Source organism: Ambystoma mexicanum, chromosome 6p (genome assembly GCF_040938575.1).
Source record: "Ambystoma mexicanum isolate Mex_15411 chromosome 6p, UKY_AmexF1_1, whole genome shotgun sequence".
Lineage (NCBI taxonomy): Eukaryota > Metazoa > Chordata > Amphibia > Caudata > Ambystomatidae > Ambystoma > Ambystoma mexicanum.
In genome coordinates this window covers 1,537,807,635-1,537,822,444 of record NC_090935.1, presented here as the reverse complement: position 1 = coordinate 1,537,822,444, position 14,810 = coordinate 1,537,807,635, and the positions used below count along the sequence as shown (strand labels likewise).

Here is a 14,810-nt window from a genome sequence, read left to right as displayed (position 1 = left end):
GGATGTCTGGTCCCAGTACACATCCTGGGTGCCAGACAGTCTAGTGTGTCTTGAATGCCGGGACCACCGTTGTCCGTGATAGGTCCACATATGGTGTGAGTGTTTTGTGAGCAGATCTCCCATTGGGTCCTCCCCGTTTTGGCGTGAAGGAAACTCTGGATAAGAGGAGGCTGGAAACACCACTACCATGTCAATCTCCTGAGTTCTCACGAACAACGGATACAGGAGCCAAGTATCCTGCAACCAAGAGGCTGAACCGACGAATCGCTGGTGACCCGCTGTAGGACTGCTCCTCTGCACTGCTGTCGTTCTGTGAAACCATTCTGCCTCTGATCGAACGAGAAGGCCTGCACTGCTACTTCGACCCTTTGGAATAGTGGGAACAACTATTCTCGGCATCTTCATCATCTCCTGCACCTAAGCCTTCGGAAGCATCTCTGGGCCATCCAGTGGACTGACCAGCCTACACAGGAGTCTTGCTCTGTTACCACTGTCAGGTTGTGTTGTATTCCGAGTCCTTAGCACTCTCACATGATTCGTACACTTGGCATTCCCAGGTCTGAAGTGAGAAGTGTACCTTGGGCTGAAACACACACGGCCGCTTCGTTGCCCTGCTGTGGTAACAATCTGTGCGGGTTCACTGCGTTTGGGACATCCTCAACTCTAACTTCTGCTGCCGCGGAATCTACACGACGCCGAGACGTCCCCTGCTCGTATCTGAACCTGCCAGCACTGAAACTGGGTCTGCCTGCATCAGGGACCGGTGAGTAGCAACGCTAGGAACTGGTCACCCTCCTGCAGTAGCCCGTAGCTTTTCCTCGCTGTGTTAAACAGCACACCTTTTTCGCACTCGCGCTCTGCTTCTACCCGCAAGTGGAGGCCACGCTTGAGTAGCGGAGATTTGTTCGCCCTCCTTTGTTCACTGCTCTGAACTTCCTGACTTCCTTGAAGAGACTCCCCTTGGCCCATCGGCACCAGCGTGTGCAGGTACTTTTGAGCACAAGGCTCCACTCTTCGTAGGGCTCGGACTTCCTTCTAGTTAGGTGGCCTCTGAAGGCGAACTGGGTCTAAACGATTACTTGCACTGCCTGTTTTCCTCCCCATCTAGGTGGTCTGCATATTTCGTGCTTCTAACTCTTTAGACCCTTCGGTAATTGTATATATATTGTATTTGATTGTGATGTGTTGGTTTACTTGAGTTTTATCGTGATTCTTTGCTATGGTCAATATTACAAAGGCCTTGTAATAAATGTGTCTATATTTTTAATATAACACCTGCTTGGAGTAATTTGTAAGCCCCCTTGCTTTGTGTGCTCATTGCGGGCTTTCAGTCACCCTCACCCCTCTTGAGACCTAGTCTTGACCGCCGCGATCGCTACCTTGATTGGTCTGGCTTGTCCAGAGGTTACCCTGTTCCAAGAAACTAGGCTGGCCTTCTGAACCTCTGCCCCTCCAGGACAGAGTTCAGAAATCCATCTTAACACACAGCAGAATAAGAATAGCTGACGGTGAAGGAAGATTAAGAGAAAGTCTTGCCTGGCCCAATGTCAAGAGTCGGGGCCGCCGAGAGACTAGTTATCTACTCGAGAGGATACAATAACGTGAGAAGCAAGTTGAGCTCCTGTTCGAGGTAGAATGAAAACCACTGAGGGTGACAAGATGTCTTCATTTAACAGTATTAAATACAGCAAAGAGCTCAAAAACGTGGTCTCCAGTTAAATGGTCAGATGAAAATAGACTTTGGGGCGAGCTACACCGAGACCAGAAGATAAGGCCATGCCACACTTGCTTTCATTGAGTAGGAGGCATGACCATGCCAAACCCCCAGCACCTGGGGTACCAGTTGCTGCTAGAAAGTGGAATATTCCAGAAGGGTACAAGCGTGCCAACCAATTGTAGATGGCCACGTATTAAGGAGCCCTATAGTTTGAGAAGCCAATAGTATGTTGTGTATTAGTCTGACACGGAAGATGACTTGCACTTGGGGTGAGCTTAACTGTCCACCTGATTCTAGAGACCCGATCATGCCGCTGTATCCCATAAAAAGTATATGTAGATGTTCCTCGTTGATCAACCACAACCCCTAGTAGGTTTTCCTATTTGCCACGTAGTATAACGTTACTTATGACAAATGTTTGCTATTAAAGTAATGTTTTTTATGAAATATGTTGAGAGATCGTGCTGTGCGGCATCTGTTGATGTCCGTTGTACTCCCGGTTTTAGAGACTTGTTATTAAAGCAGCTTTGACTTTTGCCAACTTACTGATTCATTCTGATTAATGATGTATGAGTAAGATCTACATCCCCATCCATCTCAGACACTGTTACTTCGTCTTAAAGGACCCGTTCCCCGGGTTCAGGTGGAAACTGGATAGGCAGAGGAAGAGATGAGAGAGAGTTTTCGCAGGGAAGAAGAGCACCTCTGTTTTAGTAGAGTTTAACATCAGAGAGTGCAAAGCCATCCATTATTTAATGGCAGAGAGACAGTTGGACATTTTGATAGAGAAATCAGAGGAGAGTTCAGGAAAAGAGAAGAAGATTCGGGTGTTGTCCGCAAAGAGTTGGTACGACAATCAAGGAAGAGATAAGTGCCCTAGGCTCAGCAGTGTAGAGTGTAAAGTGGAGCGGGCCCAAGACAGAGCCTTGTGGTACACCAACAGGAGACAGAGATTAGCCAAGCCAGGAGTCTGGAATTTCCTTCTGTCACCTCCAATGGCTGACCCATTCTGCAGACAGTTGACCTTAGAGCTGGTGACAAAACAATAATCCCAATGTACAAGTGGGGAATTGGTTCATAGGAAATGGGAGCAGCGAAAGCGCTGTGAGACCTACAATTCTGCTCTATGCAGGCATTTGCAGTGGAACATGATGCTCTGAGGGGCAGGAAGAGATGAGCGGTGTGAGTCGATTGATTGAAGTGCCGATGCCCAACTCTGGATTCCAGAGTAGAGCCATTGTACTGCTATATGTATACAGGTATGTGCCCCGTAACATGCTATGACAGCGATAACCGTATCAGTGCACATCGATCCATACTTATCAGCGTCATCCCAATACTCTTCGGGTTCTTTGTCGACCAATAAATCCTGAGCATCTTCCATCCCATCATACAACATAAAACAATCGGAAATATGACTATCGTCATAACCCCCTGGGCTTCCAGGGAGTGTTTTCCCCACGTCGTAACTGTAGCTGTTCATAATCGTTGGCTCCTGATTAGTCCCTGGAAAGATGATGGAGCCATGTGTTTCCCAGACCTACCAGAAAGGCTATAGAGTTGTAATATAGTTGTAACCCCTCCCCGTACGCCATCATAGCCCTACGGTCATCCCTTTAGATCAAAATTTATATCAAACATTCTTGGGATTCTTAAAATATATAAAATGTATATACAAAATGTTGAGGTTCTTATCAAATGTACACCAACTTTATATAAAAATAATATAAAATGTAAAAGTTTATATAAAAATTATTGGGGTTCAATAAAATTGCTATCAAAAACTTTGAGGGTCTTATCAATTTGATATAACATTTATATCTGCTTCCTATCACATTGGGCGGAACCCCTCTGCGACGTCACTGCATCACTCTCCAAAACCCTAGATTCACAGTCCCGTCTTCGAAGCTCACTTCGCTCTCAACCCTCGTCCAAACAACAACGGCGCTGGATGCTTTTAGCTTTACAGCATATTGATAAAAACGTTATATACAGTATATCAAATTATATAAAATGTATACCCATTTTATATAACATATACATCTTATTCATTCATATACATTTTACCCACTTCCTATACAAATATACATTTAATATAACATTTATATCAATAATGTATCAGTTTGATATCATTTTTATATCAAATTTATATTAAGTTTCTATCAAAGCATATCAAAAGGGGGCGGTACTAGACCGGAAACAAATGATGTGACCACCTGTCAACATTTTGATGGAGACAAATGAGGGATCCTACAGCGACTAACAAGGTAATAGGCACAAGGTGCACAGTGTAGCACAGATACAAACGATTACTTCTAATGGCCTGGGCAGCCATAGTACACCAACCCTAAAAGCACTTACACTGCCTATTGGCAAACCCATGTGCAGGACATACTGAATTTAGCCCAAAACCTGCTTTACCTAATGTATTTTTAGGCACATATATTTTCAGTTATTATTTCGCATCCACAATGCTGAAGTGATTAACATACTTGCCTCAATTCTACAAAGTGAATTACTGGGCAATTATATAAACTGCCAATGCATACAGAAGTTGTATTATGATGTATTGGTTGCAAGCACTTAATAGAGTCTTGGTTGCAGAGTCTTGTTCTCAAGATTTTGTGGTTTGGTTGGAAGTATTATAATAGTATACCAATGTGAGTAGGGCTGCCGGTGGCTGCGTTATGTTTGTGATTTGTGGTAACTGGGCAGATGTTTGCATGCATGGCTGTATTACATTGCGGTGGTTGTGGCCAAGGCCTAGACTCTTGGGTTACATGGCCGGAGGCCATAGGCCATAGGCCATGCACCTAAGCATCTAGGCCCTGGCCACAACCACTGCACCGTAATACAGCCATGCATGCAAACACTGTGATACTGGTATATGGATTTGACACATGTGTACAGAGTGCTTTATATTTCTACCGATCATTTGGGTAAGTTGTTATAACCATACGTTGATCGATCGTAAACATTTTTCATATGCAGTTTACCTTGGGTGGTCACCTTTATAGAATAATTCTGCAGGACAATTTAGACTTGGTAGTGCACCAGAAGTGAGCTGAAATCCCTGCAGTCCCATACGGTGTAATTCGTCCCCCTTGTTCCACATTAGGGAGTGAAATAAGACAATTTGAGATTAAAATGGTTTGCCCCAGATCAGACACTTTGGTTAGGGAGTGAAATAAGACATTGAGAGATTAAAGGATTTGCTTAGCATCACACATTTAAAATATGGCCAATTTAAGCAGTTGACGACATACATTTTAAGGTTCACTTCATATACATATTTATTATGGCTTTCTTTATAGAAATGCCTTGGAAGACACACATACAATGTCAGAAAAACCTTTTCACTTGACTTTCAAATGTATAGTCTTATTTCAAACACAGCAATCTGTACTGCGGCTTCTAATCACTCCGAGTTCACATTTGTTAAGGGACACAAGTCCCTGCTGATATCCCCCCTGGCCTCTATTGATGTCTAACTGCTGCCATTGTAATGCTCTGTTTACACACAGCAACATGTTAAAATGCCGCACATCCTGTGAGAGCTGCACTTGTGCCTTTCTGTCCTGAGCTTCAACTACCACACAAGTGTGAGCTCAGGGCACAAAAGTCTGTAATCAGGCAGGTGGGTCAAGACAAATTCGGGACCTTTGGCGGCCCACAGAGGGTGCTTACAAATCGCAGGACAAAACCATCAATGCGGCTAAGTCCCGCAAAATATGGGCCTGTTGGCCATCTTAATCTTACCTTACTTTTCTTCACTTTTTCAGATGTGAAAAGAACGTGTCCGGCGCGGCCATCTTGTGCTAATGTTATTCATGAATCGATTGCGCTAAGTTTAAGTGAGGGCGTCGCACTATATCAAAACACTCACCCCCAAAGCTAACATTTGTTGTTCCAACGATTTGCTCAAGCTATTTTGATTACATTCGTGGCCAGCATAGCCCAAGGTACCATGTCATGACCCAGGTCGGCGAAACAGGAAGATAAACACAAGATAAAACAGAAATGCTCACACAGAACATTCATTCTCTGTCTTGTCGTACATAGTAGTTGTTTAGTGAATATTTCAATAATTCATCAACAATAGTATATAATGTTGCAAGTGGTGTATTTTTCAAAGAATGTTCACAAGAAAGTGTAAGCTGCATGAAACAGCTTATTTTTTTAATTTTTCAGGTAAATTTGACATCAGAATGCTGTCTGTGCTTTTGTGTCCTTCTTTTGTCATATGGCAAATTAGCAAAACAATTGATTGATGGTCCTTGCTGGTTCGTGTGGGACAACACAAGTTTTTCTTGGATTTGGAAAGGTGAAAGTTCTTGTTTCTGTGGTTTCTTACATCATAAATGCTTGCATGTTGCTCCTTATTGTCGGAAACGCAAATGGAAATATAGGGCCATAGCGATCGTCCCAGATAACGATGAGCGAAAACACACCGCTTATAGTGTTCCAGAATCTGTCTGTTGGCTGTGGAAGGAGTGATACGTGCAGTAAGGTAGAAGGTATCTGCGAACGAAGAGGAATAACAATACATTTAAGTAGCCGTTATCAGTGGCACATTTGAGGTAAAGGGCTCAGTGGGAAGCATGTGACAAAGGGCCCTAAGTGGGCGGGTCATTGAGGTGGAGCTTAGGGTGGGCAGAGTTAATTGCAGTCACATGCTCAAAGGCGACCTTTCCAGACAAAAGCTTTTTTATGTAAAGTTGACAGGCCCCAGTGTCCTTACCCCACACACGTGAAATATCATTAAACATCACAGATGCAATTAAAGGAGTGTGCGCACACTATACTGTTGTTACATATTAATAATGAAGTGTCCATTCATATACTACACTACAGAATTATCTTGCTTTACACAGGAAAACCTGTATCCAGGATGGGCAAAATAAATGCATAATCACATTGTTTTGCTTGACCTGTTTGTATAACAATGTATATAACTATATTTTGACATATTATTGTATTATGTGATTTTCTAGAAAACCAATTACTTAACCTTTTGCCTCCCAAACATTCACAAATACTGATATGAAGTTATCTGTGAAGATATGTGGTCAAGTTCTTACATCTCCGCCTGGAACAAAATCCTGGTTTTACTACTTAAACAAATTGTGTAATCCTGGGCAAATCATGCAATCTGATCATGGTTGATGTACCAACTGTGGGAGCCCATAAAAGCAATTCAGTATGCAACTTTTGCTATGAAATAAAATTTACTACCAGAAGCTAAGCGAGACAGATCCAAGTCCAGACTGGGCAAACACACATAACCCAGGTCACAAAGGACCTACATAGCGCTGGCTAGGTTGGGTGTAAAGAACACGAGCTACAGTGCGCATACAGAGCCCAGGTAGAAGGTACTGCAGGTTGAGCCCACACGAGGCCAAGAACTCAGAGTGCGGTCCATAGGGCTCAATGGTAATGGGGAGCATGAAGGGCAGTTAATGACGGGCCTGTTGTTAGCATGCTGGTCTGCTCGCGGGACCCGCTAAGGATGCCTGGTAAAACCAGGCGTCCTTAGCGGGTCACACAAGGAGACCTCGTAATGAGGAGGTAGGAAGTTAATGGGGCCGACAGCTCTACCAGCCCCGTTGACCCCCTACCGCCAGGATCTTAATGACCCCTATTATGTCCTCAAAGTGGGACCTTTTATAGTGTGCCAATGTTACAGAAGTACTATGTACTGGTATTGGGGATATTGTATGCTGACAGGATCAATAAGCTGTTTCAAGGTCAGTACCTACTTCTACTTGGTTGCTGGAGAAGTGACACTGACTGGTCAGTATAGGTGTTGATATAAGTAATGGAGGTCACTAATCCTGGGTATTTGCACTGTTGATGCAGATTCTAGAGAGCTGGCTCTGCTGCATGACAATTTGCAAACTTTATTTGGTAATAACTCCCAGAAATTCTATGGGGAGAATGGTTAACTACCCCATCCCTCCACAAATGTGTGTTTAAATCCTAACCAAGTCTTACCTATGTTACTGGGCCAATATGCTTCGACATTTTTCATAATCATTCTTTGTGTAGAATACAAATAACCCAAATGCATAAAAAATGATCATCTCGTTATCTGCTCTCACATCTCCCCATCTTTTTAAACAAGTTCCCAGGAAAGACCCACATGTACCTCTTCACCCGACAACCCACACTGAAGTGTCCCCTTGTATGTTGCTGCTCTGATTGTTGTGATTGCAGGGACCAAAAGATAATATTAGTCCTTGACCTCAATTTCATTTACTGCTATCCCATGAAATGACAGCCACTGTTTGTGTTTTCACCTTTCTGTTCATTTCAGCCAGAAGAATACAAAATGAGCTCGCTGAACCAAGTGGAGTGTCAGCCTGCTGAGGATGCCAATCTGGCTGTGGAGCAACTTGAAATCCTAGAAAAGAATTTTAGTAATGTGTGCCGGCAGCCTGATGGGGCCACTTTAATGCTAATCGCAGCTGAAGCTAGTCTCTCTGAAGAAGAGACGTCTGTAAGTATCCCTCCCTAGTCCTCCATCATCTTGCCCCAGCCACCGACTTGCATTTGTTTTGTAGTTTCTTCTTTCGTTATCCATGCATTCTGTAGCATTGTCCTAAAGCTTTATTTTCAGTTATCTCTTATTCTCCAATTCATCTCGTTGGCTCCTGTTTTACATTCTCATGCTCACCTCCACTTTTCATTTTTGAACTCCACCACTACCACTGTGTGGTATAATAAGCGGAAAAAGTGCACTTGGCAGTTTTGGATATGGTGGCACTTTGCATAATCTTGTAGTCAAAACAAATGCTATAGATAAGGGAGAAATGGGAAGGAGTGTTGAGGAGCAGAATACTGGCAAGGTGGCATGCATCAGCCCAAGTGCAATTTATTGTATTCTTTTTTTTCCCGCCACATGCAGCAATGAGGGCTTATTTTAAAAATGTTGGTCCATCGGATGTTTTGATATAGGTACCTGAACTTTCATGTCTAGAAGGAACTGATTACACTTGCTACATGTGTGTTGTGTTTGGAATTTATGGCACGCTGCAGTGCTCATGCAGGACGAGCAGATTTCAATGACACAATGAATACCAATAAATCAATGAGGCCCAGAGACAATTATGGTGCGTCTGACTGCTTCTTTATTCAGGTGCGAAACTGTCCCGCTGCGAAACTGTCCCGCTGGCAGTAAACTTGCCCCCTTAACCACGTGGGTCGCAGCCCACTAACAAATGTAATAAACAGAGGACTCGCCCTCTAACACTATACATAACAATAGAAGTAGGACATTACATCTCCCCTTCACTTTAATATGCACTTGGGCTGGTTTAGTTGACTTCTTCAATCCATCTCGTGGCCCTTCTTATGACCCTCTTGGATGGACTGTGAGCTGGTGGGGAAACCCTCATGTGTGCGCTGTCACTGTCGCTGTCATCGGCATCTCTTTCTTCCTCATGGTATTCCGAGTCTATGTCCGAAGAATCATCTGCTAATGTCCTTTTGATCTTGGAATTGGTGTTATAACCTCTAAAGGTCCTGAAGAAGGACGAGTTTCTGGTGACTGTGCCCTGGGGGCTTGCTGCCGTTATCAGGGAGCCCTGAACATGGGTTACGGTCATCGGTTCAGGTTTGAAAGCGGGAGTGTCCTTGGTGTTTTGATTTTGTCGCACCAAGACTAGATCTCCTATTTGAATTGGACTTGGTCTTGCTCGTCTTTTGGTGTCTGCGTAATCTTTCATCCTTGCCTTGCTTTCTCTGTCCTTGGTCCTTGCAGCATCAACGTGGGTGGGATTCATCAGGGCTTGTGGGTTGTGTGGCAAACTCGTTCTTATAACGCGACCGAACTTTAGGGCTGACGAACATTCTCCCGTCGAATTGTGGGGTGTGTTCCTGTACTCATGTAGCAATGTGCATATGGCTTGCATGAACAAGCCATTGGTGATGGAGCATACCTGGAGGGCATGTTTCCCATAAATCTTTCCACCATTCCATTGGCTTGCAGCCATAGCGGCGTGATCTTGCGGTGCTGGAAGCGTAAGTGTTCTGCAAACATGGCAAAATCATGCCCACTAAATGGAGGTCCATTGTCCAAGTTGACTATGGAAGGAATGCCATAGTCGGCAAATGTCTTGTCTAGGGCTGGTATGACTGCCTGAGCGCTAATGAAGTGGATAAGATGGACTTATGGAAAGCGCAACATTTTGTCAGTGATTACCAGGGCGTATTTGCCATTTGCTAGAGGTCCAAACATGTCAATGGCTACTTCGTCCCACACCTGCAGAGGCATTTCAGAGGTTTTGATGGGCTCTGGTAATGTGCGGGGGGCCACAGCCTGACATGCTAGGCACTTTCCTAGTAGTCAATCCAGTCGTTCATCCATTGATGGGAACCACACCTTGGTCCTGAGTTGCCGTTTGGTTGATGCAATGCCTCTGTGCCGTGCGTGTGCGATTTCTAATATTTGGTCTTGCAGGGTGGATGGATTTACAATTCTGTTCTCTTTTAGTTACAGACTCTCCGGTGACGTGGACAATGTGTGTCGGATGAGTTTGAAGATGTGGAAGTGTTGTTCCTCACTTGCAGGTATGTCGTGTTCACCCCTGCGTTTACTGTGCCACTGGTTTGATCGCAGACACGCCTGTACCGTCTGAAGTAGCTGGTCGTTTTGTGTCGCCTCCAGTAGTTTGGCTGTGTTGATGGACTTGGGTAGTGCACTGCTAACCAAGTAGTTTAGGTATTGATTTGCTTTGTTTGACTGTCGCTCATCTTGGGCTGGAAGTGGGTGCTGCGATAGGAAATCTGCAGGGTTGTTGTCCTTACTCGGGTGATGGACTATTTTGAAAGATTACTCCTGTAGCCTCAATCCCCACCTGGCAATGCGTGGCTGCATTTTGGCTGTTGGCTTGCCGTAGATGGTGGTGAGAGCCTGGTGGCCAGTGATTATGGTGAAAGGTCGACCATACAGGAACAGGTGGTAATGTTTGCATGCCCATACTACTGCCATGCACTCCTTTTCAGGATGGGAGTATGCACATTCGGTAGCGGAAAGAATGCGGCTTGCGTAGGCCACGATTCTTCTCGGGGAATCTGGGGATGCTCCCGGCTTGGATTGCACTAGTATTGCTCCCAGTCTCACCGGGCTCGCATCCACTGTTAATTCAGTGTTGAGGTTAGGGTCGTAGTATGCCATGCAGGAGGATGATTTCCTGAAAAGCTTCTTCACTTGCACTAGACCTCTGGAAGTCATGATGTTTTCCGGTAAGTAGCCGGAGTGGCGTGCTTACCAATGCAAAATCCTGTATATAACGCGTGCAATAACTCGCCATGCCGAGGAACGAGCATATTGCATATACAGAGGTGGGTGTAGGGGTCTCTACTTGCGCTTGAACCTTTTCAGGGTCGGGTTTCAGGCCATCTCTCGAGAAAGTGTGTCCAAGGCATTTCAGGGTGGATTTGCTGATTTCACATTTATCAGGGTTGAGTGTGAGGTGGGCGTTTTCCAGGGCCATGCAGACTCTCCTCAGTGTGTCATCATGACTGTCTTGAGTGGTGCCGAAAATTAGAATGTCGTCGGAGTAGTTTAGGCAATTTGGGATGTGTTTAATTACCTGGTGTATCTCATTTTGAAAGATTTCCGCAGCTGAAGATACCCCGAAACTGAGTCTTTTATTGAATAAGCCAAGGTGTATTGAGAAGGTGGTGATGTACCTTGAGGCAGGGTGTAACTCTAGCTGGTTATACCCCTTGTTGAGGTCTAATTTTGAAAACACTTTTGCCCCGTGTAGTAAGTGCATCATATCAGTCATTCTTGGGGCAAGGTGACGTTCTCGTTCTATGGCTACATTTGGAGCCCTCATGTCTACGCATATGCGAATGCTGTCTTTGTTGTCCTTCTTGGATACTGGTACAATTGGGGATACCCAGAGGGTTGATCCCTACACCGGTTCGGTGATGTCCTGCCGCAATAGTGACTGGATTTCGTCTTCAACATGTTTTTGTATGTTGAGAGGTATGCCTCCGTAGTGTTGCGCCGTCGGAGGTACTTGGGGATTAATGTGTAACTTGACTTGTTTGTCCTTTAGTTTGCCCAAGCCTGTGAAAAGAGTGGGGAACATTTTCTGCATCATGTCCTTTGGGCTAGCGGTGTATGCTGACATTATTTGGTACATTATTTGAATAAGTCCCATCTAGATTGCCGACTTGAAACTTAGAATGCTGCCACCTGGCACTTTGCCTTTTATGACATAGATTTTGATTTTCTGACTCTTGTCCTTGTATTGACAGTGTGGCGTGAACATCCCTTGACAGTTGAGGGGCTTGTTTGATCCATAGGGATATATCAGCATGTCTGCTTCTTTCAGCAATTTTTTGTAAGTGAGTAACTTGTAGGTATCATCATTTATTACATTTACGGTTGCCCCTGTATCAATTAAAAATTATCTGTTTTGTCAATTTAATTGTAACAGCAGGGTGGGGTTGTATTCTGTGTCTATGTTGTTGCCGATGGCATGAACATATCCCCTTTTCCGGTCTCTACTGGATGAAGATGAGTGTGACATGCGTCTCCTGCGAGGGGAGTCATCTAAGTATCGAATATTTTGTCTGGACTCCTGTCTTTGTGAATCATGTCTAGTTCTGTGATGGCTGGGGTAGTCGCTTCTTTCTTCCCGCCTTCTCTTCTCCCGTGGTGGTTCACGTGATGTGCTTTGAGGCTGATGTCTGGTAGCGGCGGGCGAGTGTCTCATGCAGGATCTTGTGCTTTCCCACCTTGGATTGCGATCTTGCCTCCATGTGTCCCTGCTCGATTCTGTCGGTTGAAAGAAGTTGATATTCCTGCAGACAGACTGAAAATGATTTTCTCCACCGCATTTGTCGCAGTTATGTCCGATGGCCGGGCATGGCCCGACGTGAGGGAATTTGAAACTGCACCTATAGCACTTCTTTTGCTTTGTCAAGTCCCTCATCGTTCTGATGGGGCATATGGATGCAGTTGAGGCTGATTGTGTAATCTTGATGTTCCCTAGAGATTCTGTCTGTAGTGCAAGAGCAGAATCAGCTCGTGAGAGTTGCAATATTTCTTCTAGTGTTCTGCTCTTTTGAAGTAGTTTCTTTTTGAATTCATGTGATTCACAGCCGGCGATGGCTTGAGATTTTAATGCTTCATCCATTGAGTACCTGTCAAAATCGCAGTATTTCGCTCTTGTCCTTATCCTCATCACGAAGTTGTCCATGCTTTCACCACTTTCTTGTGTGGATGTATGAAGGATGTGCCGTTCATAGTCTACATTTCTCAGCAGTGCGAAGTAGGTGTTTAATGAGTCAATAATTCCTTGAAATGTGTCTGTATTGGATTCAGGCATTTCGAACACGATATCTCGTACCACTGGGCCTAGCAAGTGCAGTAGAATAACTCTTAAACAGCATTCTTCCCTCTCACCTGATGCATCAATGTAGATGTGTAGTTCTTTGAGCCACCTGATCCATCTGGGGGTCAGGCTGCTCGTGTCTGCCATGTCAAATGGCTGCATGGCTTGTAGTTGAAGTGATTCTGAGCCACTATCTTCCTTAGATGTGGGGTGGCGCGGTGGGAAGCTGGATGTTGGGCTCATGATTCCGCTGTCAGTGTTGGCCTCAGACATATTTGTAGTAGTCTTGGTAGGGTAATAAGGCTTTGGTAATTGGCTGGTGACCTTGAGGTCCTGTCAGGTGCTGCTGAGCTGTATAGTGATGATCACGGCTTTGAAACTGCATGTGGGCCTTACCTGGCAGCTTGAAACATCTCTTTGCCTTGTAGACGTGAGTTTGAGTCTTTATAATTGCTGCATTGCAAAGGAGCCTGCACGTGTTTGTTTTTCCCTTTACCGCGTGTAATACGCGATGCGCGTAGCACGTGTTCTGGTTGGGTATTGCTCCCGTATGAATGGGCCTGCCTTTCACTTGATGGCTCCTTACTTGGAATGTTAATTAACGTCGCGTAAATTCTGGGCAGCACCGATGCTGCGATCCGTACTTTCCGCGACGTGCGCTCGATCAAAGCAGCTGATGAGGCTCCTGCAATCCGGACCACGGTGCCGCTTCAAAATATCCTTGTCGCCATTGTTGTGTTTGGAATTATGGCGCGCTGCAGTGCGCATGCAGGACGAGCGGATTTCAATGACACAATGAATACCAATAAATCAATGAGGCACGGAGACAATTATGGTGCGTCTGACTGTATCTTTATTCAGGCACAAAACTGTCCCGCTGGCGGTAACCCCGCCCCCTTAACCACGTGGGTCGCAGCCCACTAACAAATGTAATAAACAGAGGACTCACCCTCGGAAACTATGCATAACAATAGAAGTAGGACATTACAATGTGGCTGCCACTCAAGTAGTTTTACTGCCTGACATTATACAAGCATGTGCAAGCACCATGATGTCACCTGTAAAAGTTTCCTCCTGGCTGTGATGTAAGCACCAGAATGGCCCTCTAATCCACAGTGCCCCGGGTACCTCCTATATCTGCTCTTACCCCCTGCCATGTATGTGCCCAGTGCTAGTGGGTAACGGCAGAGGCGGTGCCTCATGGATTGGCAACCATGGAGGAGGAGCCCAAGCTAGATGAAGAAGCTGATGACCGAGCTGATGGAGATGGTTGTATTTGGCATGCCTTTGACGTGGACCAAGAGTTTGATCAACTGACTGACCTGCACATCTGCATGGCCACTGTTCTGCTTATGCCCCTGATTGAACATGTACTGAGAATCTTTGAGGTGCTGTTGCACCATAGAGCCAGAACAGCATGGCCTGTGTCTGGAGCTAGAGTGCATGATGCAAGAGAAGGACCATACGCAACAGAAGCTGGGACTGAGTCTGAAGGTGACAAGGAGACAAGGGGTTACAGGTCAGGGGACAGGAAGCACTGGAAGAAGGGGCTGCTAAAATGCTGTTAACAGTGTGGGCAACATGGGGGTAACAAGTTTAGAGGGTAGAAATTATCAGAAGGTGGAATTATGGGGTTTTGACAGGAGGTGGCTGCAGGGAACGGAATTAAAAGCAATATCGTAATGGGTAGCTGAGGGAGGTGGTCATTGTATTTGATGCGAAGGTTGCAAGAGGGCAGG

The 14,810-nt window shown here is 45.1% G+C and overlaps 1 protein-coding gene across 8 annotated transcripts in view; it reads left to right on the top strand.

Annotated features, from left to right (window-relative positions):
- HOPX (HOP homeobox) overlaps positions 1 to 14,810 on the top strand; it is a 282,218-nt gene that overhangs the window by 137,310 nt on the left and 130,098 nt on the right. For 4 of the 8 annotated variants that reach the window (XR_011280429.1, XM_069626412.1, XM_069626417.1 and 1 more), the window contains one exon: positions 8,034 to 8,216. Coding sequence is in view for 6 of the 8 variants with exons in the window: in XM_069626412.1 (XP_069482513.1) it covers positions 8,034 to 8,216 (183 nt within the window). In the remaining 2 variants the exon portion in view is untranslated. Of the gene's footprint in view, positions 1 to 5,908; positions 6,042 to 8,033; positions 8,217 to 10,211; positions 10,289 to 14,810 lie in introns of all 8 variants that reach the window. The other 4 variants (XM_069626414.1, XM_069626413.1, XR_011280430.1 and 1 more) reach the window with 3 other exon arrangements.